The sequence below is a fragment of the Sorex fumeus genome, unplaced genomic scaffold (assembly GCF_029834395.1).
Source record: "Sorex fumeus unplaced genomic scaffold, SorFum_2.1 ptg000008l, whole genome shotgun sequence".
NCBI lineage: Eukaryota > Metazoa > Chordata > Mammalia > Eulipotyphla > Soricidae > Sorex > Sorex fumeus.
The window spans coordinates 81,660,616-81,687,051 of NW_026606065.1; the positions used below are offsets into that span (position 1 = coordinate 81,660,616).

The window sequence follows — 26,436 nt, forward strand, 5'->3', positions numbered from 1 at the left end:
CCATTCAATCTATGAATAAAAAAATTCAGATTCTTCACCCACCACATGCTTTTTGTTTGTTTTGTTTTCTTCTAATAAAAATACTGCCCAACAGGAAATGTTTTTACCCAGGTAGATGAGAAATGAATTTCTAAAAGTAAAACTCTTCAGTGGAATATATACTTATTTATTTTTTATCCAAATACATTTATTTTGCCAGATCAAATTCCAAAGAGATGATAGCAGCATTTTGACTCTGTAGGTACCTTAAATTGCCAGGTAATCTACACAGACTTTATGTATGATCAATAAATCATGGTTGCTTTTTTGCTTCATTTTTCTCCTGCTCTCCGAGCCTGGCAAGCTACCGAGAGTATCTCGCCCTCACGGCAGAGCCTGGCAAGCTACCCGTGATGTATTTGATATGCCAAACACAGTATCAACAAGTCTCATGATAGAGATGTTACTGGGCCCGCTCGAGCAAATTGATGAACAACGGGAGGACTGTGACCATGATCTTTCCTGCAGGTCTTAGAGCAGAATAAAGGAAGGAATAGACCCTCCCTTTCTTAAGTCAAGTAATTATCTGTGAGGTATGTGTGCTGTGAGTTGGGTTGGGTGGCAGCGTGGCAGCCAGAGCCTCCAGACCGGAGTCTGAGCAATTAGCCAAGACAGTTACTGAACTTTTTGGCAACGGGGCAGCCGTTAAAGCAAAGAGGAATCTTTTTCCAAGAAGGAAAAGCTATTTAATACGTTTGAGTCCATTTGCTCATAACAGCAGTTGCATGTGAAGGCCCAAACCCCAGGAGCTTGGCACGCTGGCTCTGCTTGGCAAGACTCCATCCCAACTCACCAAGTCTGAAACCAGGCAGAACCCAGCTCTCCCGCCTCCACTGCATTCGTTTATTAGCATTCCTAGTTAATAGGGGAAGAAAGGCAGAGGAATAGAGCCCCCCATTAGTCCCAAAGAGGAAAAATGGCTGGCACTAAGCAAGCTGTAGTGCAAGTAACTGCACGTCATCATGAAGACGGTGTGTCTGTATAGATAGCCGGATGTTTGGTTTTTGCACTGTGGAACTGGGACCTCTCAACATGGCATTCCTGCTTAAGAATCAAACAGTGCTTTCTCACTTTTTGCGTATGGATTAACAATACATATGATTGATTTTGTGAAAGTCTGTCTCAAGGAGTTATCATGTCCTTCTGTCGTAATCAATCAATAAAGTAGAAACTTTATACATTTGTATAAATATTTTAAAATGCAGTATGTTCTCATACTTTTTCCATTTCACCTATAGAAATCTTGCCAGAATGAAATCAAGTTTGAGGATTTGTCGTGTAAGAAAGAAAACAGCTCATGAGTTTTAAAATTAGGAAGTGGATTGTTTGGTTTGGTTTATTTTGGTATATACGTTTTTCTCTTGACCAGATAAAAAGTTTTGATTAAAAAATTGTCTAATCACTTAATGATGGATTCTTTGAACAAAGATTGAAACTGAATTGAAACTGTTGGTAATGAGCTTGTTTATATTTAATATATATATTTTTTATATGTAAAACGCTGCTGCACCTGCAACTGATAAAATTAATGCAAACATATCAAAAAATATCTGAAGAATCATGTGGCTAAGTCTGTGCCAACTTGGACAAAATAAGAATGCTGGCAGCTTGGAGGCCATATTCCCATACTCAGCTAATCAAGAATGTTAATCTGAAGTGAAGAGTGAAAATGTTTGCATAGCTCAGAATTGATACGAGCAAAGGTTAATGCTGAAAAAGATGCGCAATTTCTTAGGTTTCCCTCCCCCCCTTTATTGTGATTTTAAAAAACTTGGGTGTGTTAGTTAAACCGAATTTATTCTTAGTCTTTTAAGTAATTTCTCATTAATAATTCATAAATATATGTTTCTGTTCTAGGGGCCCAAATTTGTGAAGTTTTGGATTCACATCCAACCCATCTAGAGAATAGGGCCACAGGGGACACTATTATGAAAGAAGGGACATTATTCCAAAAGAAGGGATGCTTTCTGAGTCTACACCCCATACACACAAACATAACCCAGGCTGCCGTGTAGAGTGTTACAGCATATGTCACTATTTTGCTTCTGACAAACATGTTCCAGTACAATCTCTAGTTTTATAGGGATGACCTATAAATTTCATTTACCCGAACAGAGTTTCTCAGTAGTGGCACCATTGACATTTGCAGCTTATAATTGTTTGCTGTAGGATATTTCCCTGGGCATTTTGGGAGACTTGGCAGAATCTTTGACTCTACTCACTAAATGCCAGTAGCAACCTCCAAAAGGTCCTGAGCATTGTCCATTGTCTTCACAGTGTCTCGTGGTTAAAAACTACTACTTGAGAATTTCTTTGGGATACCACACAAGGCTGAATCATCCCAGGCCAACCTGGAAGGGTGCGGGTGAACCTCCACACCTGCCCTAACAGAGCCTGGGAAACTGAAAACCTCCACATTCCACAATCGCTGTCATGATCTCAGCTGAACTCCACTGCTCATCAAGTCTCATCCAGAAATTAATTTGTTGAAAAACTCAGGTATGCAGGTTTTGTGACTGAAAACTCCAACTTTTACGAGGTCGGGGATGGGCTTCATCCCCACCATCTTCCTGTGCTTCCGGAAGCCCAGCAGTCATGCACACACCCTAAAGTCACCAGTCAGTTAGTTAAGAATTTAACTCCAGCTGTATCATCCCATTAAAAATTTTGGACACATGTTTCTGGAGCACAGGGCTCCAATTTTGGCCGCACAACCTCTCAGATTCTGTAACAGATAAACCAAGAATAACACATCAGATTGGATAGGATGTAATGTAGAAGCAACCAATATCAGTTAACAAAATATAAACACAGAAGGTTTAACCTTAGTAATCTCTTATACAAGGGCTTAAGGGCTCCATGGTGAGATACAACAATCTTCACTAACTTTCTCCTAAGGAAACATGTTTTGTTCATTCTCTTAGCAAATTATTATAACAAGCTATATAAAATAAATTACTGAGGGTCTGCTATGGGGGCAGGCTCAAGGGGTGGTTGGGAAAATTTGAAATAGTGATGGTGGGAAGTTACAATGGTAATGGGATTGGTTGTTGAATATTGAATATCTGTAACTAAAGTAATGACTTAATAGAGTTATTTAAAAAAAATTACTACTTGGAGCACTTGTCTAAATAAGCAACTGGTCACTGTCACTGGTCACTGTCCTCCCGTTGTTCGTCGATTTGCTCGAGCGGGCCCAGTAACGTCTCCATCTTGAGACTTGTTGTTACTGTGTTTGGCATATCAAATATGTCACAGGTAGCTTGCCAGGCTCTGCCGTGCGGGCAAGATACTCTCGGTAGCTTGCCAGGCTCTCCGAGAGGGGTGGAGGAATAGAACTCAGGTTGGCCATGTTGGCTGCGTGCAAGGCAGCAGCCTTACCCGCTGTGCTATCGCTTCAGCCACAATATGCTTTAAAAGTACAAAACCTCCAAGCCATGGAGCAAAATTCCTGGTACTAATCTCGGCCACTCTTGGATGTTAGTCTCCTATTTTGTTACTTTATGTTCCCCAGAAGAATGCAATCTTTCTATGTCTATCCCTCTCTTTCTGACTCATTTCGCTTAACATGATACTTTCCATGTAGTACCACTTGTATGTAAAATGACTTCATCTTTTCTAACAGCTACATAGTACTCCGAGGGATGGATACTTGATCTCTGTATAATTGAAACCCAAGCACAAAATTTGTAAGTCTACAACTGTACCTCATGGTGTCTCACTAATAAATAATAATAATTATAATAAAATAATAATAATTTAAAAAATTAAAATAAAATAAAATCTAACATCCCCCCCCAAAAAAAGTACAAAACAATGGGGCTGGAGTGATAGCACAGCAGGTAGGGTGTTTGCCTTGTACACAGCCAACCCAGGTTCAATTCCCAGCATCCCATATGGTCCCCCGAGCACTGCCAGAAGTAATTCCTGAGTTCATGAGCCAGGAATAACCCCTGTGCATCGCTGGGTGTGACCCAAAAAGGAAAAAAAATTTTAAAAAGTACAAAACTATAGCAGAGGATAAAAAAAGTTTGCATCGTACGGCCAAGAGATTATTTCTGTTTTGTCATTTTAAAAATGTGTATCTACAGTATTTTGTATTAAAATTATTGAAGATTTATCTTATTTTTTCTTCCCATCACTGTTGTGGTGGTGTGGTAGTACGTATTGACCAGTGTATTCAGATATTTAGTTGTGCCTCGTTATGCTTGCCCAGGGTGTGCCCAGGTTTCAATGTTCATATACTTGGTTACAGAACTGGAGAGATGGCACTCAGCTGCCACGTGGGGTAAGTGTCAGGGATCAAACTCATGGTCTCAAACATGCAAGACTTGCACTCTTAACACCGAGTTACCTCTCTAAGCCCTGGATTGTTTTTTCAAATGTCTGCACAGTGCTTCATTTTTATGAATAATAATATTTCATTTAACCAGCTTTCTGTGCACATACAGGTTCTAAATTTTTTGTTTTCCAAAGAACTTCACAATAAATGCCCTTGTATTTTTATGGTAAATACCATGATCATATCGATAAGATATAGACTATGTGCCTAAAAGTGGACTAGAAATTACATCAGGATAGTGGTGAAACATCTTGACCACTTTTATGGTGGTGAAGATGCACAGTAACTGTGCACAGAAACCATAAACATTAAGAGTACTATAAGAATGTGACTTAAACTATGATAATAAAATACTATTTTAAAAATATAGAAATGGGGTTGGAGAGGTAGTACAGAAGACAAAGTGCCTGCTGTGCATGTTACAGAGGCAGATTGAATCCTTGCCATCACAGATGGTCCTCAGAGCCCTGCCAGGAGTGATCCCTGAGCACAGAGCCAGGAGTAAGCTCCGAGCACTGCTAGGTATAGCCCGAAAATAAAACAAACAAAGTATAGAACTTCTGAATCAAATGAAAAGTACTTCAAATATATTCACAGATCACTGTCACTGTCCTCCCATTGTTCAGCAATTTGCTCAAGCGGGCCCTGTAACATTGTGAGACTTGTTCTTACTATGTTTGGCATATCGAATGTATCACGGGTAGCTTGCCAAGCTTTGCCGTGATAGTCACAGATAACACTGTATTATTCAATGAGTAGGAGAGTAGCTATTTCCTGATATTATCAGACGTTTTAAATGTTTGCCCATTCATTATTAAAAAGTTGATAGAATGTTGTACGTATACATGTACACATGTATATGTTTAATTTATAAAATGTAAGATATTTTTTGTTTTATTTTTGGGCCACTCTTGGAAGTGCTCAAGGGGTTACTCCTTACTCTGCACTCCTGACAGTGTTTGGGAGACCATATGGGATGCCAAGGATATCTCTGGTCAGTTGCATGCAAAGAAAATGACCTACCCAGTGTACTACCATATGTCCCAAGATTTTTTGTATTTGTCATTTGTTTTTTCCTCTACAAACATACTTCATATATTTTTCACCTATTTTCCCAACAGTTTTTGACTATTTTATTTCTCATTCACAAAACTATATGTATATATGAGATTTGAGATTTTTACCTTACAGAAATCTTACATAGATGTTACAAATATTTTGCTTTACATTTGTTACATGCAACAGTTTTCTTTCAATTTAATAATGAAATAAGTTAATTGTTCAGGTATGCCCTTTAAATCTTTTTTATTTAATTGTTGTAATTTAGGTAAAAGATTTACAATTGTGTTAACATTTATGGTTTTGATGTAGTTACTACATCTGGCTATCACCAAAGTGCCCAGCACCCTCCACAAATGTCCTTACGCTACTTGTAGTCCAGCTCTTCTCTCTCCTCCATCTCCCACGTATTGCCAATCTTCATTTGGAATACAGGGTCATGTGTTTATCATCGTTCAATACTATCTATTCCCATGTTTGGTTTCTTTATATACCAAAAGATAATGAGATCATTCAGATTTGTCCTTCTTCTCTGACTTATTTTGCTTAATAGGACTCCCTCTATTTCCATGCACATTGTAGCAAAAGGCAAGATTCATCTTCTCTTATAGTTTGTAATACTCCATTTCACAGGAGTTACTTCTTTGACCATTTATCTGTCATTGGACACACTTATGTTGTTTCCATATCCTGGCTATTATACTAAGCACTGAAGTGATTATAGGTGTGCATACATCTTGTGCAAATTTCGTATACATGCAAAGCAAGTGCCTTCTGAGCTGTCTCTCTCTAGGCCCTCAAATTTGTTCTTTTTTTGTGTAATTTCTGGGTTTAATGTCTTACAGAGAGTAAGAAATAACTATTTAAGTGTTTCTTCAGTGCTTTGAGTGTTTTTATATTTAACTATTCAAGCCATATATAATTAATTTGAGTATATGAAGACCAAAATACAATATTTTTAGATTGTATTTTATTATATAATAAAGGGCATTCCAAACAAGCTTATTAAACAAACATTGTTGATATAATTGCCTCATTTGTGTGAAGAATTATAAAGTTGGATCCATGCTTGTTTCCCCCTGGCAATCAACAGAGACTCATTCTAGCTTAGTGTGGGAGGAGAGTGTTGTAAGAAGTTAGGATGGGACCTCCTCTGTAGGGATTTGGATATAATGGGCACAAATTAGATGTTATTCAACTAGTATGTCTTCTCATGTTTGTTTAACATTCTCTTGTACATGGTATATATTTTTCCTTTTCTTAATCCATTGGATATTTATTTTTATATCATACTTAGTATTACTTTTCCCATCACATTTGAAAAAAATTTTTAACTCTTAATATTTCTTTAGTTTATTTTTTGCTAAATTTCTTGTCATGTTTTCTTTTTCTAAAGACTTGTATATATTTACTTCTTACTTCTATTTTGTATGTTCTTAGAAAAATATGAGACCAACTTGATTTTCCCCTCATAGATTAGTTTCTTTCTGCTTCATTATGTTAAATAATCAATCTTACATAATTATTAATTGATGAATTTATATATTGTGATGGGCTGGAGAGATAGCACAACAGTAGGGCATTTGCCTTGCATGCTGCTGGCTTGGCCGACCTGGATTCGATTCCTCCGCCCCTCTTCGAGAGCCCAGCAAGCTACCAAGAGTATCTCACCCGCACAGCAAAGCCTGGCAAGCTACCCGTGACATATTTGATATGACAAACACAAACACAGTAACAAGTCTCACAATGGAGATGTTACTGGTCCCGCTCTACCAAATCAATGAACAACGGAAGGACAGTGCTACGGTGCTATATATTGGGATATGTGTGAATGTCAGTCTGATAGTATCTATTGTTTTGCTTACTGGGGCTTCATTCTCTGTGAACTGATGAAAGTTATAGAGTACCCTGGATTTTTTCTTTTATTATAATTTTGAACATTTTTTCCTATTCTATTTGCTTAAAAAAAAAAAGACACTCTCTTTTCTAAGCACAGATCCAGAACTAAGCCCTGAGCACTATTTGGCCCAAACTTCCCCATCCTGAACAATAATAAAATAAAGACATCTCATTTAAAACTTGCTCAAAAGACTATGACTTCTCTTACAATCAGTGTCAGTGGGCGGGAGAGTAGAGAGTAGAGAATTTAATAGTAGAGAAGCTGAGCCAATCTTGCCTTGTATGTGGCTGACCCTACTTCTATTCTTATTTTTATTGCTAAACATTTATTTTTTTTAATTTTTATTAGTGAAATACCATGAGGTACAGTTGTGGACTTACAAGATTTTGTGCTTGGCTTTCAGTTATCTTGACACCACATATGGTCTCCAGGATCATCATGAGTGATCTCCAAGCACAGAACAAGAAATGAGCCCTTGCCAGTCTTTCGTTCTTGGTTATCCTTTATTTCCTCAATATCAATGCTCTATCAATCCCTGAAAGTATTTTCATCTGTGCCAGTTCTAGGTTTGATTCCTTAATCTGTTTCACTGACCTTTCTTCTCTGTTCCCTCCTTTGATATCTTACACCTGCTATTTATAACTCTTGGTTTCTGTCCACATCCAGCAGTGCTCATACCTTACTCCTGGCTCTTGATCAGCAATAACTCCTGGTGGTGCCCAGGAAACCATATGCTACTCTGGGGACTGAACCTGGATTGGCCATGTGTAAGGCAAGCACTCTCCGCACTGCACTGTCTCTGTCTCGGTCATATTTTCTTTAACTGTTTTAGAAACATCAGAAGTATTCAGAAGTCTCTGTGACCCTTGTGGTTCTTTCTGTATATTTTTACGTATAATTTTGGACATATTCATTAATTATTTTTCTTACTTTGTGATGATGTCTAGGGAAAGAGGAGCATCACCATTATCTCAGAATATTCCCTCATTAAACTTTCTCTCTCCTCCTGCCCTGCTGCCTGTCACTTAGCAGCAATAAACTCTTTCTTCTTGAGCGAGAGCTGTGTGGCTCACAGTAAATTTTTGTTTGCTGTGGTTTTCTATTAGATGAATATAAATGTACTTTTTTTTAGCTTAGTCAGTTCATCCAAGTTGATTGGAGATTATTCCTCCTTTTCACCATTCTCCTCACTCGGGGAAAAGGGAATTGGAGGAGAGGGGAGATTCTAAGCATGCAGAACACTTCAATTCCCATCCCTGCTATATGCTATATTGCACTCAACCAGGCACCTCATTCAAATTTTTCTGTTGATTTTTCTGTGATTGACATTCTCCCTTAACTTTATCCAATCTTGTCACAATTCTGTTACTATGCCAGTTGTGATTTTAATTAAGATTATCTCATGATTTCACTGAAAATAGTGATTTCTTTTCTGTAACACTGTAGCACTGTCCTCCCATTGTTCATCGATTTGCTCAAGCGGGCACCAGCAATGTTTCCACTTTGGGACTTGTTGTTACTGTTTTTGGCATATCAAATACAGCACTGGGAGTTTGCCAGGCTCTGCCGTGCGGGTGGGATACTCTCAGTTGCTTGCCGGGCTCTCCAAGAGGGATGGAGGAATCGAACCTGGGTCGGCCACGTTCAAGGTAAACGCCCTACCCACTGTGCTATTGCTCCAGGACGTAGATTTCTTTTCTACTTCCAATTATTATTTTTTTAATTGACATCTCATTTTTTAAATTTTTTTAAAAAATTTTTATTAGTGAAACACCATGAGGTACAGTTGTAGACTTACAAATTTTTGTGCTTGGGTTTCAGTTATACAATGATCAAATACCCATCCCTCCACCAGTGCCCATTTCCCACCACCTCTGATCCCAATATCCCATCCCCCCCATCCCACCCTGCCTCTGTGGCAGGGCATTCCCTTTTGTTTTCTCTCTCCTTTTGGGTGTTGTGGTTTGCAAAAGAGGCATTGGGTAGCAATCATGTTTGATCTATAGTCTACTTTCAGCATACTTCTTTTAATATTAGAGAATGGCAGGCAGAAGTATTACTACTTTCCCTTCAACAAAAGACAAACTCAACTGGATTAAGCAGTAAAATAGTTTAATATTCACTAGATATTTATTAGTGTTCAGTTGCTTGAATAGAAGGGTAATATACAAGGTAAAATTAGGTTAAGACCCACAAATAAAATAGAAAAAAATATTTGAATATGATGTGTAAATAGGTTCTCATTGCACCAGAAGTTTGGATGAAATATTGATTGCAATGGCCTTTAAATGGTAGGGAGGCATCCTATTAAAATGGATATTTGAAGGTTGCTTAACATTTTATTAGGTGTTGTAAAAAGTATTCCGTAGAACACAGTACAAACATCTGATTCTCCACCAACATTTTTTCACTGAGAAGAGCCAGGCTTCATGGGAACCTCTTTGCAGATAGTTAGAGTTTCAGACTGATAACATGGATGAACATGCTGAGTGAAATGAGTCAGAGGGACAAGGGCAGATACAGAATGATCACACTCATTTGCAAGATATGTGTGTGTATAAAATCATATGAGAATAATACCTAATGAAGGTATAAATTAGGGCCAGGATGACTGGTTCATGGTAGGAGACTTGCTACAATTGTGGGGAGGTGGAGATTCAGTTAGGACAGAGAATGGACCGCTATGACAATGATAGTTGAAAATGATCACTCTGGATAAGAACTGAAAAGAGGTAATATAATATATATGATAACCTTTTGGTAATAGTATTGCAAGCCACAGTGCCTGAAAGGGGAGGGAGAGAGAGAGAGACTGAGAGAAACTGGCAACATTGGTGGGGGGGGGGTGATGTAACCCTGGTTAGGGGCTGGTATAGAACATTGCATGACTGAAACCCAATCATGAGCAACTCTGTAACTGTATCTCATGATGATTCAATTTTTTAAAATGTAAAAATTTTAAAAATTAAACCTAAAATGGCTATTCTGGTAACAGGTGCAGGCATTGCATGCCTGAAACATTAATATTAAATCTGAGTAACAAGAGAATTAAGAGTGAATTGTAGTATGGAAGGATTTTTGAAGGTCAGTATTCAGATTTAAGAGTGTTCCTAGAACCTATGTTGCTTTGGGGGCCATACCTGACATTGCTCAGTACTTCCTCATGCCTCTCTGCTTAGGGGTCTCTCCTTGTAGGGGCATAGGAGACCATACATGGTGCTAGGATTTCAACTTGGTTTGGCCACATGCAACACAAGCACCTTATGTGCTATAGTTACCATCTCTCTATCCCTTAGAACTTTTTGAACTAAGAAATTATATTTTGATAGCTATGGATAGAAAAACCTCCTTTTGCAATTAAATTGAAGTCTTTCACTTGGTCTCACAGAGAACTGTTGTGTACCTATTTGTACCAAGTATCATACTGGGTAGATTAATACAGGTCAGGGGAGAATGACCATCAAGAAATTGTAGTCTGCAAGACCATGGTTACAAGAACAACTAAATGGGCTACTTTAAGGCAAGAAAGGCCCCTCAAATACACCAAATTTTAACAGAACAATGGGGCAAAATCCCATAACAATAATCTCTCTCAATGTCAATGGGCTAAACGCACCAATTAAAAGACATAGAGTGGCAGGATGGATTAGAAAATTGAACCCAACATTCTGCTGCCTGCAAGCAACGCATCTCAATAGTCAAAGCAAACACAGACTCAGAGTCAAAGGCTGGAAAACAATCCTACAGGCAAACAGCTCCCATAAAAAAGCTGGGGTAGCCATCCTTATATCAGACCACATCGATTTCAGAGTGAGGAAGGTCATAAGAGACAGTGAAGGCCATTTCTTATTGATCAAAGGATCTGTACAACAGGAAGAACTTACAATAATAAATGTATATGCACCTAATGAGAGACCAGCAAAGTACTTAAAACAACTACTCATAGATTTGGAAAAAGACATCAATAGCAACACAATACTAGTGGGAGACTTCAACACTGCTTTGTCACCTCTTGATAGATCAACCAGACTCAAGCTTAGCAAGGACATACTTCATTTGAGGGAAACAATGGAAGAAAGGGACTTAGTAGATATATACAGGACACTTCATCCACAAAAAGCTGAATACACATTCTTCTCAAGCGTACATGGAACATTCTCCAAGATAGACCACATGCTGAGCCACAAAACATGCCTCCATAAAATTAAGAAGGTAGAGATTGTATCAACAATCCTCTCAGACCATAATGCGCTGAAATTAGAAGTAAATCACACACAAAAACAGAAAACTAAATCAAACACCTGGAAATTAAACAGTGCACTATTGAACAACGAGTGGATTAGACAGGAAATCAAAGAGGAAATCAAAAGATTCCTAGAAATGAATGAAAATTAGAACACGAGTTACCAAAACTTATGGGACACAGCAAAGGCTGTGTTAAGAGGAAAGTTTATAGCTCTACAAGCATTCCTCAGGAAGGAGGAGCGAGCACACATAAGTAACCTAACCTCACAGCTTAAGAGCTTGGAGAAGGACCGAAAAAAGGAGCACAACCCGAACAGGAGAAAGGAAATAATAAAACTCAGAGCAGAGATTAACGAGATGGAAACCCAAAAAGCAATCCGAAAGATGAATGAAACCAAAAGCTGGTTCTTTGAGAAAATTAACAAGATCGATAAGCCTCTAGCAAAACTCACAAAGAAAGGGAGAGAGAAAACCCTAATAAACCGAATCAGAAATGAAAAGGGGGTCATTACAACAGAAACCAAGGAAATTCAGAGGATCCTCAGGGAGTACTTTGAGAAGCTTTATACCATGGAACATCAAAACTTCGAGGAAATGGATAAATTCCTAGACTCCTACAGACTCCCAAGGCTGAACCAAGAAGACCTGGAATACCTGAACAGACCTAACACCATCAAGGAAATTGAAATGGTAATAAAAAGTCTCCCCAAGCACAAAAGTCCTGACCCGGATGGATTCACTAGTGAATTCTTCCAAATCTTTAAAGAGGACTTACTCCCAATGCTCTTTAAGCTTTTCCACGAAATTGAAATATCAAAAACACTTCCGAACAGTTTCTACGAAGCAAATATCACACTGATACCAAAAGCAGACAGAGATACCACAAAGAAAGAGAATTACAGGCCGATATCCCTGATGAACACAGATGCAAAGATCCTCAACAAACTACTAGCAAATAGAATCCAACTACTCATCAAAAAGATCATACACCATGACCAAGTAGGATTCATTCTAGGGATGCAAGGATGGTTTAACATTCGGAAATCAATCAACATAATCCACCATATCAACAAAAGAAAAGATAAAAAGCATATGATCATATCAATAGATGCAGAGAAAGCATTTGATAAGATCCAGCACCCCTTTATGATGAAAACCCTAGCCAAAATGGGTATAGAGGGGACCTTCCTCAACATAATTAAAGCCATCTACCACAAGCCTACAGCAAGCATCATCCTCAATGGGGAAAAACTGAGAGCCTTCCCTCTAAGATCAGGGACGAGACAGGGATGCCCACTCTCTCCACTGCTGTTCAATATAGTACTGGAAGTACTTGCAATAGCGATTAGGCAGGAAAAAGATATTAAGGGCATTCAGGTAGGAAAGGAAGAACTCAAGCTCTCACTATTCGCAGATGATATGATACTCTACTTAGAGAACCCAATAACTTCCACCAAAAAACTCCTAGAAACAATAGACTCGTATAGTAAAGTTGCAGGTTATAAAATCAATACCCAAAAGTCCATGGCTTTCCTATACGCAAACAGTGAGAGAGAAGAAAGCAACATGAAAAAACAATCCCATTCACAATTGTGCCCCAGAAAATCAAGTACCTAGGAATCAGCTTAACTAAGGAAGTAAAGGACCTGTACAAAGAAAACTACAAAACGCTACTTCAGGAAATAAAAGAGGACATGAGGAAACGGAAAGATATCCCCTGCTCATGGGTCGGGAGACTTAACATTGTCAAAATGGCAATACTACCGAAAGCATTGTATAAATTCAATGCAATCCTTATAAGGATACCCATGACATTCTTCAAAGAAATGGAGCAAACACTCCTGAAATTTATATGGAACAATAAGCCCCCATGAATAGCTAAAGCAATTCTTGGGAAAAAGAAAATGGGAGGAATCAACCTCCCTAACTTCAAACTGTACTACAAAGCAGTAATAATTAAAACAGCATGGTACTGGAACAAAGGCAGAACTGCAGACCAATGGAACAGGGTTGAATACACTGACATCTCCCCTCAATCATATGCTCATCTAATCTTTGATAAAGGTGCAAGTAATGTGAAGTGGAGTAAGGAAAGCCTCTTTAATAAATTGTGTTGGCATCACTGGACGGCTACATGCAAAAAAATACGCTCAGAACTCTGCCTAACACCATGTACAAAAGTAAGATCAAAATGGATTAAAGACCTCAACATCAGACCAGAAACCATAAGGTACATTGAAGATAAAGTTGGCAAAACCCTCCATGACATTGAAGCTAATGGTATCTTCAAAGATGCCACGCCACTGACTGAGCAAGTGAAAACAGAGATAGATAAATGGGACTATCTTAAACTAAGAAGCTTCTGCACCTCCAAAGAAACAGTGAGCAAAATACAAAGACAGTCTACAGAATGGGAAAGGATATTCACCGAATACACATCTGACAAGGGGTTGATATCCAGGATATACAAAATACTGGTTAAACTCCACAAGAAGAAAACATCCAACCCCATCCAAAAATGGGGCAATGAAATGAACAGAAACTTTCTCAAAGAAGAAATCCAAATGGCAAAAAAAGTACATGAGAAAATGCTCTACATCATTAATCATCAGGGAGATGCAGATCAAAACCACAATGAGATACCATCTCACACCTCAGAGACTGGCCCACATTCAAAAGAACAAAAGCAACCGATGCTGGCGTGGATGTGGCGAGAAAGGGACACTCCTTCACTGTTGGTGGGAATGTCCACTGGTTCAGCCCTTCTGGAAAACAGTATGGACGATTCTCAAAAAATTAGAAATTGAGCTCCCATTTGACCCAGCAATACCACTCCTGGGAATATATCCCAGAGAGGCAAAAATGTATAGTCGAAGTGACATCTGCACTTGTTTGTTCATTGCAGCACTCTTTACAATAGCCAGAAACTGGAAGAAACCTGAATGCCCAAGAACAGATGACTGGTTAAAGAAACTTTGGTACATCTACACAATGGAGTACTATGTAGCTGTTAGAAAAGATGAAGTCATGAAATTTACATACAAGTGGTACAATATGGAAAGTATCATGCTAAGCGAAATGAGTCAGAAAGTGAGGGATAGACACAGAAAGATTGCATTCATCTGGGGGATATAAAGTAACAAAGTATGAGATTAATACCCAAGAATAGCTGAGATCAGCACCAGGAGGATTACTTCATAACTTAGAGGCCAGCCGGGTATCCTAGAGGAAAGGGCAGTTCAGATAGAGAAGGGAGCACCAAATAAAGGATATTTGGAGGATCCTCCCAGGAGGGGAGATGCATGTCGAAAGTAGACTATGGACTGAACATGTTTGCCACTCAATGCCTCTTTTGCAGACCACAACACCCAAAAGGAGAGAGAGAACACAGGGGATTGCCCTGCCACAGAGACGGGGGGATGGGGGGATGGGGGTGGGAGGGATATTATCCATGGTGGTGGAAAATGGGCACTGGTGGAGGGATGGGTATCTGATCATTGTATAATTGAAACCAAAGCACAAAAAATTGTAAATCTACAACTGTAAAATAAAATAAAATAAAATAAAATAAAGGGGAAAAAAAAGAACAAAAAAAAAGAAAAAAAAAGAAATTGTAGTCTGATGGAGTCAAGAAATCTAATTTTTTTCAATATGATTCACTAAGTTGGAAAGTTGGTCTTAACTTTTATTATGTTGGTATAACTGTTCTCTCTGGCCATTAAGTTTTGCCATAAATAGAATTGATTTGTCCCTAAGGAGAATGCTGTGATAAACATGAGATACTTTTACAGAGTTTTATAGAAAAAACTCTGTACCCCCTTTTCTGTAATAGCTCCAGTCTATATCAGATTTTCACACATACATCTCATAGCTTTTCCCTTTTCTGGTCATCTTCTCTTCTCCATGTTCTCTCCTAATTATTCCTAAATGACTGTGCCGCCTCTGAATAACTTTAGTCCCTTGGTTATATCTGGACACTCTGCTCTATGCTCATTTTTATGCCAGTCTTGCTAATCATTGATAATCACAGCCTGATTGAAGACATTAATAATAGTCCCTACTCTCAATGTCACCCAGAGGATGATCTGAGTATGTTTCTTTCTTATCATTGTCTCTTGACCCTTGCTGATTGATTGACATATGAAGGGTCAATACATTGAGCCAAGAACACACAGGAGCAAACAACACATGTAGCCAACCAAGAAGTGCCTGTTGTTTCTTCTTTTTAACTTTTTGAAAGTTCTGCAAAGATTTTGCATATATCAAGTCAACTTTCAGAAAAACTGTGACTCTTCCAAGTCAGTGAGAAAATATTGATACCAAGTATATTAGATATATGTTAAACATGATTGCTTTTCTCTAAATACAGGCATATTACTTCTTAACAGCAAAGTGAGCCTTACATTTAAATTTTCTTTGAGAATTGATATTCATGATATGGAGGTGGGGGATTTCTGCCTTAGGAAACAACTGCTCTCATCCTGTGTTCCGGGTGCCTCAGCAGCTGTGTCCAGTTGGTGGTCCACATTCCCCACTTTTTGTGCAGCGAATAGAAACATTTAGGTCAATATTGATGTAAAACTTCATGAACTTTCTTCTCTTTCAGCTTTGGTTCGCCTTTGTTAATGGATTTTCTGGACAGATTTTATTTGAACGTTGGTGCATCGGCTTGTACAATGTGGTAAGCATTCTTCATCTCTATCTGATAGCATACGGGACTTCAGTGACATTCCTTTACTGTTTATGTCTGGGAAGTGTATCTAAGTCAATCATCTGTATACATAGCAGGCAGCACAAATACATCTTTGGGGCCTTTGTTGCTGCGACATGTCCTGCAGAAGTCCAAACTCCCCACACATGGTTTCAATCATAGCAGATCATTCTTGAATAACCCCATGAAATTATTAACCCATATATCTTGATAATAGACCCTTGTTACCTCCTTACTAAATGCCTGGGCAACATTTTCATGTTTTTACTCAAGTGAAAATTTCTGAACTAGATCTAAACTCATTCCACTTGATAATTTTATTTCAGAATTCTAAAACATAGATTCCAACATCTAGTCTATGATCAGATGTACTTTCTTTTCTTTGTTTTTGTCCTCCACAAAAGAGTATCTGTCCTTGTGGAAGATGTTTGCTTCCCCAGCTGGTGCTAAAATAATGAATTCTGACTGCCAGCTCCTGCGGTGAATGGTAATCAGCTTAGTTGGTACTTTTCATGGTTTTAGAGTTCTTGTTTCATTACTCAACTAATGAATTCAAAAACCAGAAGTAAATATAAACTATCCTAAAATGACTAAGTGGCGAGTCTGCTAGATGTTTTGCTCACAGAGAGATCTACAAGTTGGTTCATTTATTGAGCAACACTTTTACAGTGCCTTTGGAGCTTAACTGACATTCTTTATCCTGTGGGAGATTTTACTCTGAGCAGTTTTCATAGATGGAAGTTGGTAAAAATACAATAATATCAATTGGGTTGCTATAAATATTTATAGCCTTCATCTTCATTGAAGGCTGGATGTTCAAGTCATTCATGCACTTAAGCACTCCCCTCCCCACCTCACTTCTCTTTTTTTTTTTTTTGAGTAGCCATTAAACTAAGCACTAGGTAGAAATAAAGAAAATAACAGGTTGCCGAGACTTGTGGCCTACGTACCTCACAGGTTAGGAGGGCCAGATGTGCAGACTAATGTTCTACTAAGACCAAATTTAAATTTGAAATATTAAATTGTGTCAGTAATGATGTGACTCACCACAAAATACATTGCTAACATGTCCCTTTCTAAACCCCATACCCCAGGAGATAGAGGTGACAGGTGGTGAGAGCAGACTTAAATTAGTTCCTTTATCACCTGTGCTAGCAGAGGTGCTGTTATAACTGCCCACCACAGAGACTGGGACTAGGGACCACCCCTTGATCTACTAAAGAGAGAGCACAGATTGTTAACTCTGCAGGATTGTAGAGTGCTTCAAGTTCATTAAAGCTATGTAGTAGTTTAGGTGAAATATGCTGACTGATTCATCATGGTTTAGTGCAGGGAAAGGCCAGGGTGTTGTAGAGTTGACTTAACTCACACAAACCCATGCCGCCATACAAAGTTTATAGTCAGAAAACCAAGACCTGAGAGAATGCTATCAAGCTAAACCAGAACTGGAATACAGATTGCCTGACATGCTCAGAAGAGATTTTAGCCCTCTTTTTCTGCTTAAGCTTGAGGGCTGAATTTTGGGATTTACCTCCATGCAAACTTGGGCAAACTTGTGTAGAGAGCCTACTATACAAATAAAGGTAAAAAGGCCCTCCCGTTGATCATCGATTTGCTCAAGCGGGCCCAGTAACGTCTCCATTGGAGACTTTGTTGTTACTGTGTTTGGCATATCGAATACGTCACAGGGAACTTGCCAGGCTCTGCCGTGAGGGCGAGATACTCTCGGTAGCTTGCCGGGCTCTCTGAGAGGGGCGGAGGAATCGAACTCGGGTCAGCCATGTTGGCTGCGTGCAAGACAAACGCCCTACCACTGTGCTATCGCTCCAGCCCTACTATACATATGCTGCTAATTAGCTCTAAAGAAAATTTTGAACTGGTCTTAAGTAAGACTTACTTAAGAATAACCTGGGGACGCTGGTACTAGGAAATGTACACTGGTAAAGGGATTGGTATTGGAATACTGGATGACTGAAATACAATCATGAACAGCTTTGGAATGGTCTATCTCACAGTGATTCAATTAGAAAAGTAAAAAAAAAATTAAAATAAATAAAATAAAAAGTGTGTATTTGGCAATAAAAAACAATAAAAAAGAAACGGGATTTGTTTTATGATGCCAAGTTCTAAGTCTAACCTGATTCAACAAAAATTTTCTCTGGAATACTACATTTTGAATAAGATTTTTCTGGTGGTAGTTAGGTATGGTAGAGTTTGACATTAGATGATCTTCGTCCTCTAGAATTGAGACTGTATCCTGAAATTTGTATCCTCAAGACAATAGAGTTGAAAATACTGTGGTAGAGATATAAGTTTGGGTCTTCTTGCTTCCTTTTCTTCTTCCTTTAATTATCACTAGTGGTAACATGGTTACAGTTGTTTTTGGTGTAGGATTTTGCTGTACTGACACCAACAACATACAAAAGCCCCTTCACTATTGCCTTTACACCACTTTTAGTCCCTATCTTTCTTTTCCACCTTCTACACCCCCATCCCTGCCATTTAGTTCTCTATTCATATTTAAAGACTTTGTTGTCCGCTAGGGGGAAAGGCAGCCCAGATAGAGAAGGGAACACCAAGTAAAGGGTGTTGGGGGGATCCTCCCAGGATGGGAGATGCATGCTGAAAGTAGACTATAGACTGAACATGATTGCCACTCAGTGCCTCTTTTGCAAACCACAGAACCCAAAAGGAGAGAACAAAAGGGAATGCCTGCCACAGAGATGGGATGGGATGGGGGAGGATGGGGAGTGGGAGGGATACTGGGATCCGTGGTGGTGGAGAATGGGCACTGGTGGAGCGATGTGTACTCGATCATTGTATAACTGAAACCCAGGCACAAAAATTTGTAAGTCTACAACTACCTTATGGTGTTTCACGAATAAAAATTGAAAAAAAAAATAATAGAGAAGTGAATTTTCTAACTTTGTTTTGCTTTGCTTCTTATAGACCACATGAGTTCAATCATCTGGTATCTGGTATATGTCCTTCCTTCTTATTATTTTCTTTTTTTGGGTCATACCCAGCGATGCTCAGGGGTTACTCCTGGCTCATGCACTCAGGAATCACTCCTGGCGGTGCTCGGGGGACCATATGGGATGCTGGGAATCGAACCTGTGTCGGTCATGTTGGCTGCACGCAAGGCAAACGCCTTACCCGCTGTGCTATAGCATAGCGGGTAGGGCGTTTGCCTTACAAGCGGCCAACATGGCCGACCCGAGTTCGATTCCTCCGCCCCTCTCGGAGAGCCCGGCAAGCTACCGAGAGTATTCGATATGCCAGACACAGTAACAACAAAGTCTCCAATGGAGACGTTACTGGGCCCGCTCGAGCAAATCGACGATCAACGGGAGGGCCTTTACCTTTACCTTTACCTTATTATTTTCATTTAACATGACTTCCTCTAATTCCATCTATGTTTTAGCAAGTGACAAGCTTTCATCTTTGCTTTTTTTTTTTTTTTTTTTTTTTTTTTGGTGGGTGGTTAGCTCCAGCTCTGAATTCTAAGGAGTTACTCCTGTCAGTGCTCAGGGACTATATAGGTTTTCAGGGATCGAATTGGGTTGGCCAAAGGCAAGGCAAATACTCAATCCACTGGACTATCACTTCAGCCCCGGCTTTCATCTTTTCTTAGAGAATAATATTATTTTGTCATGTTTACATGCCACAATTCCTTTTTCTACTGTGTTGTTGAGTGTTTGGGTTGTTTCCAGACCTTGACTACTGTGAATCGAAGCAAATTTCAAGGTAGAACAGCCCTACATTTCTATGGGATACACCAGAAAATGGTAAGAGAGAGTTGAGGCATAAAATATTAGTGAAATGGGGTCAGAAGGATCATTGGCCTCCAGAGCTAATCATGCTGAAGGGTCTCCTTTGGAGAACATGGAGGTTTTCCCTTATGGAAATTGTTTTTGGTAATTGTTGCTTGAAATGGGCTGGAGCGATAGCACAGTGGGTAAGGCTTTTGCCTTGCACTCAGCCAACATAGCCGACCCGAGTTCGATTCCTCCACCCTTCTCGGAGAGCCCAGCAAGCTACCAAGAGTATCTCGCCCGCATGGCAAAACCTGGTGAGCTAGCCGTGATGTATTCAATATGCCAAACACAGTAACAACAAAGTCTCACAATGGAGATGTTACTGGGCCCGCTCGAGAAAATCGATGAACAATGGGAGGACAGTGACAGTGACAGTGACAGTTGCTTGAAATGAATGAAAATTTAGAGGAAAGCTGCAAAAAGAATACAAAGAACTGTATGTACCCAGAGTCGTGATTATTGATGTTTTGTTCATATTGCACCCTCCTTGCACGCAGCCAGCCCGCCGAGCCCGGTTCAATTCCTCCGCCCCTCTTGGAGAGCCCTGCAAGGTACCGAGAGTATCTCGCCCACATGGCAAAGCCTGGCAAGCTACCCGTGACGTGTTTGATATGCCAAACACAGTAACAACAAGTCTCAAAATGGAGACATTACTGGGCCCGCTCAAGCAAAATCGATGAACAATGGGAGGACAGTGGACAGTGTTTTACACACACACACACACACACACACACACACACGCACACATATATACATACATACATATGTACCCACTGGTACACATGCATGTGCCCTTTGTTTTTAAACCAGTTAAAAATAAGTTGAGGCCAAAGAGATGGCCATCCTGGGTTCAACTCTGGCACCTCACATGCACCCCATCAAGAACTGCCAAGATTAAGCCCTGAACACTGCCAAGTATGACCCTATAATAATAATAATAATTAATAATAATAATAATATAACACATTCAGTTATCATATCAATTTCTGCTTAATACTTTAGATATAGTTGCTATTTTTTTACATAACCTCAGGTTAATGATCAAAATTACAGAATATAACATAGGTACTATACTGTTATCTGGTCCACATTTATCTTTATTCTAATTCTGTCATTGTTGTGCAATATTTCCTGTTTAGTAAATTTTTCCACTCTAGGATCACTCTGAAGAGTCCTGTGGGGTCTGAGGTGTCTGCCAGTGATTCCCCTCTTCTGGGTTGAATGCCCTTGACATTTTTTTCATTCCTCTGCTTTTTCTTTTCTTCTCGTTTTTTTTCTGAGTGAGGCCAGCTAGGGTAGCAAACCATTATTCCTCAATTTAATTCTCATAAGAGATTAAGTAACATAAAACTGACTGAAGAAGCCCGAGAGCTAGCACAGAGGTAGGGCACTTGCTTTGCATGCTTTCAACCTATACTTGATCCCGTTGCCACCTATGGTCCCCTGAGCACCACTAGGAGTCATTCCTGAGTGCAAAGTCACGAGTACGCCCCAAGCATAGCCCCAAGTGTGGCCCCAAAACAAAACAAAAAATAAAAAACTGAAAATGTTTAAATCTCCCAAACTGATAAGTGACTGCTATATAATTAGATTTTCCTCCTATTCATAGTCAAAATTTTATATCATTTTATTTTCTGGATAGAAATAGGTTAAAGTGGCCAAGGTTTATGTAATTGACCATGATTAAATGAATTTTATCAGTTAAAAAAAAGTGAAGAAATAACTATTTTAACTGTTTCAGAAAATTTGTCTTTTTTAATTTTTTCAATCCATAATTTGGAGAAAACTGGGAGGTATCTTCACATCTACGCATAATATAAAATTCTAAATAACATATCTGCTCAGGATGAGCTTATCCAGAAACTGATCTGTTGAAAAAACTCAGGTAGGTGGGTCTCGTGATGAAATTTCCAGGCTTTCATGGAGTTGAGCATGGGCTACCTCCCCCGCCATTTCCCTGTTCTTGCAGAAGCCTGGCAGCCATGCCCATGAACTACCTCTAGGCCAAAGAAGCTCATTAACCAGTAACAATCCAGATCCAGAGACTCATAAATAAATCTTGAAAGAGAGCAAGATTTAACTCCAGCTGTATTACTCCACTTAAAATTTTTGAATCCCTGGAGCATTTGCAGCTGTGTGACATCTCAAACTCTATACCACTGATAAACCAGGAGTAGCACACCACATTGGATGGGATATAAGGTAGAAGGCAACCAATCTAATAAAGAAAATATAAACACACAAGGCTAAACACAAGGTAACATGTTAGTAATGTCTTCTATAGGACTTAATGGCTCTATGGTGAGATACAATATTCACATACTGTCTTCTAAGGAAATTTTTTTGATCATTTTAGTGAATTATAACAAGCAAAATAAAACATTTTTTAAATAAATAAAGTGAAAAATAAAATAATAAGTAAATAAATAATTTGTTTTATCTTGTTTGTTTTAATAGCCATTGATGGGTGGCGCTGGGGGCAGTTGGTGGGTGTGACCCCTGCCCCCTGGAAGATGGAGGATCTGGGTGGAGGATGCTCAGCCCCGATCCAAAAGACCCCGAAAGAGCCTTGAATATGGCACTTTTTAAAATCTCGGGGCTAGGACAAAGGAGACGTTACTGATGCCTGCTCCAGGCAATCGATGAACAACAGGATGATCGTGACCGTGATTGTTATAATAGCAGCCCCAGAGGTGGTTGAGAAAAATTGGAAATAATGATGGTAGGAAGGTGCACTGGTGGTGGGATTGGTGCTGGAACATTGAATTCAATAGATCATGAACAATTTTATAAAAATAAATAAATGGATAAAAATATCTACAAAATTTAATAATATGGCAAGAAAGGTGAAATATTCTTTCTAAAAATTACTGTACTGGCAAAATGAAAAAAAACATAGTTCAAAACATAGTTCATAGTATTTGAGGCAATTCAGCTGCTAGTTCCAAAATAAGAATGCTAAGTAAAATAGGAAAGAAAGAAATCAGTTAACTGTAATGCAGACAACTTATGTAAAACCAGTAGCATATTGCTATAAATGGTAAAATCCTAAAGCCATTTTCTTTTAAATAAGAAATTATTCAAGGATGCCTGCCATCACTATATAATTCAATTGTTTTGAAATAGTCAACAACTGCCAAGAAAATTAAATAACTGTTCAAGTAGTAGTGTAAAGATAAACTATTTCTGTGCTTATACAATGTACTAGCAAAAAAATCTCTGATATAACTACAATAGATCTAGAAAATCTAGATGAAACCAATCAACTACTAGAATTTCAATATAATTTGATAAAGTATCTGATTTATAATAAATACATTCATAAATAATTTTCAACTCTAGCTGTAAGGTCTTTTTTACTCTAGCAATGAACACTTAGAAATGAAAAAGGATTAATAATCCTTTTCAAAATTCCAATTTGTTGTATATTGCATAGAAATAATTTTCAAGTACCTATATTTTAAAAAAATCAAAATCTTGTTGAAGTATACAAAAAAAGACTTGAACATAATGAAAGGCATACAGTTATTTTGGATGGAAAGACTAAATATTTCAAAATATTTGACTTCTTTAAAATCAATATGCTAATGTGGTTCCAAATATATTGCCAGCAGATGGTATTGGAGCATAGGAAAGAAGGTTCATAAAATGATTATTAAAGTGTAAATAGGATAATCAGATGTCTGAGAACAAGTATGCAAACATGCTCAAAACTGAACAATACTGAGAATAGATTTCTAGATGTTTAGCATCAGACTGTAATAGAAAATTGCCACTGTAATGAATGAATGTGTGATAAATTGAAAATTAACCCAAAGACTCTAGAAACTCACCCCAATTATAGAGTATAGATTAATAATATGGGATAATCTGTCACTGTCACTGTCCTCCCATTGTTCATCAATTTGCTTGAGCGGGCCCAGTAACATTGTGAGACTTGTTACTGTGTTTGGCATATCAAATGCGTCACGGGGAGCTTGCCAGGCTTTGCCGTGCGGACGAGATACTCTCGGTAGCTTGCTGGGCTCTACAAGAGGGGCGGAGGAATCGAACTCGGGTTCGCCATGTTGGCTGCATGCAAGGCAAATGCCTTACCCGCTGTGCTATCGCTCCAGCCCATGGGATAATCTAATCAGCATCAAAAGTGGCATTTTATTTTATTGAAAATTTTTGGATTAAATGTGTTCTTACAACTGACGCTTTAATTAGAAAAAAAATGCTTCTATGTTAAACCAGAGATAAATAAATTCCTGATATATTAAAACTTAAAGTAGCACTGTAGCACTGTCCTCCCATTGTTCATCGATTTGCCCGAGTGGGCCCAGTAACGTCTCTGTTTTGAGACTTGTTGTTACTGTGTTTGGCGTATTGAATACGTCACAGGTAGCTTGCCAGGCCTTGCTGTACCAAGAGTAGCTTGCCGGGCTCTCCAAGAGGGGCGGAGGAATCGAACCCGACTCGGCCAGGCTAGCTGCGCGCAAGACAAACACCCTACCGCTGTGCTATCGCTCCAGCCCCAAAATTTAAAGTAAAATGTAAAATTAAGATTACTGTAAGAAACTCCCAAAAACATCCATAAATATATTGAAACTCAGAAGCTTTTCTTGACTGTATGCCTTACAATGGCAAAGAAAACCATAAAGAAAGTCAATGGACAAAGCACATTTGGACCAAGTTTTATAACATAAAATAGACAGTATCCATTAAGCAGAACTTTATAAAAGGGATAAATCAACACAAAGATGGCCAAAGGACCAGATTAGATATTTCATAGAATTGCACATTTCAAGTCAAGTAAAAAATACGTTAAAATTTACTGGCAATTTTTGAAAGTATAATTTTTAAGAGTTAATATACTTAAGTTTTAAAACTGAAGACTGTTAACTATAACTTAATTGATTAAAATAAAATTACTAATTGAAAGGGGGAAAAAAGATTACAGTTATCCCCTAAGAGATACATGATTGGGGTCTTTCTGGAAAGCAACCAAACAGCATCTAGTGAAATTAAAAATACATTTATCTTTTTACTCATCACCCCTACTTCTGGGAAATTTTCCCCATACAAAGTGAAAGTATATGTTTTATAAGATAGTATGGATTTTTTTTAAAAAAACTACTCTTGGTAAAAACGAAGAACTTAAACCAAAATGAATGCCTTTCTGTAGATTAGTGATTGAAAAGATGAGGGTATATCCATGATATGAATTATTTTGTGGACATGATAAAGACTGCATTAGTGTCAAAACCAAGCCAAACTTGAAGACTTCACATAACATACTGTTTAGTGAGAAAACTATGATGAAGAAAAACTTGTATAATGTCTTATTTTTGTAGGACATGTGATTGCCACATAATCTACATATGTGCATTTGGTGTGCTAGAACTAAAAAGGGTGAAAAATCTGATAGGAGCACTACCTTGTTAGCCTAATTAGGAGGATTTGAAGTGCAGAGAACGCAAAGATTAAAATAATAAGGGAAGAGAAAAAGATGACCAGAAAAGGCTTGGGTGCAGAAGAGCATTTTAGCAAAAACAGTGAGTTTCTGTGCTCTCTGTGCACGGTTCTGAGGCATTTGAGAAGAGCCCTTCTTCCATTAAACAAATAACTGAGTCCAACAGTGCCTCTTGTTTTCCTTTAAACCCTTTGTGTGCTGTGCCCCCAGGGGTATGATCTAGGCTGGAGGAACCTGAGAGTTTTATTGGCCGTCCTTTCTCTCCTGAGCAGTGAAGGTTCCTGACTGTGTGATCAAGGTTTAGACCAAATAGACGGATCTTCCATCTGTCCCTTAGCTGAATTGGCATGCCTATTCCCAGCCTTTTTCTCCCTCTGAAACTCAAAGCTTGCCACACTGCTGTGGTGAACAGGTTGAAGGAAAGAAGAAGGGGAAAAAAATGTTACTCCCTGAGAATTGCTCTAGAGGTGGTTTGGTCACCTTTGCAACTGAGCCTGACCTATAGGATTGGCCGGTCATGCGTTTATGCTTCAAAATTTTACAAGGGGGTGCAGTTCTTCATTGGGAGTCTTCCTTCAGTACCCCTATCACCATATCCCTTCACATAGGCCCAATCGCTCCAGTCATATAGGCTCCAATTGGTAATCCTTTCTTCATTTCTTGTCTCTTCCATCCCAACCGCATTCACCCCAGGAGTAATTTTGCAGAATCCTCTGGGTTTTTGCCCACTGTCATCTTCCCCATATCTACAGCAGGTAGAAATCCCAGAGTTCAGCCGCCTGCTGCATTTCCCCCTTTTTTTGCCTCTGTGTTTAAAAGTCTGTATTTCTGATGCTCATCACAGATTCTGGCCCCTAATGTATTCCC

The 26,436-nt window shown here is 38.8% G+C and overlaps 1 protein-coding gene across 2 annotated transcripts in view; it reads left to right on the plus strand.

Annotated features, from left to right (window-relative positions):
* LOC130017871 (phospholipid-transporting ATPase IB-like) overlaps positions 1–26,436 on the plus strand; it is a 688,232-nt gene that overhangs the window by 454,209 nt on the left and 207,587 nt on the right. For both annotated transcript variants that reach the window (XM_056108642.1, XM_056108649.1), the window contains exon 28: positions 16,192–16,266. In XM_056108642.1, coding sequence (XP_055964617.1) covers positions 16,192–16,266 — 75 coding nt within the window. The remainder of the gene's footprint in view (positions 1–16,191; positions 16,267–26,436) is intronic.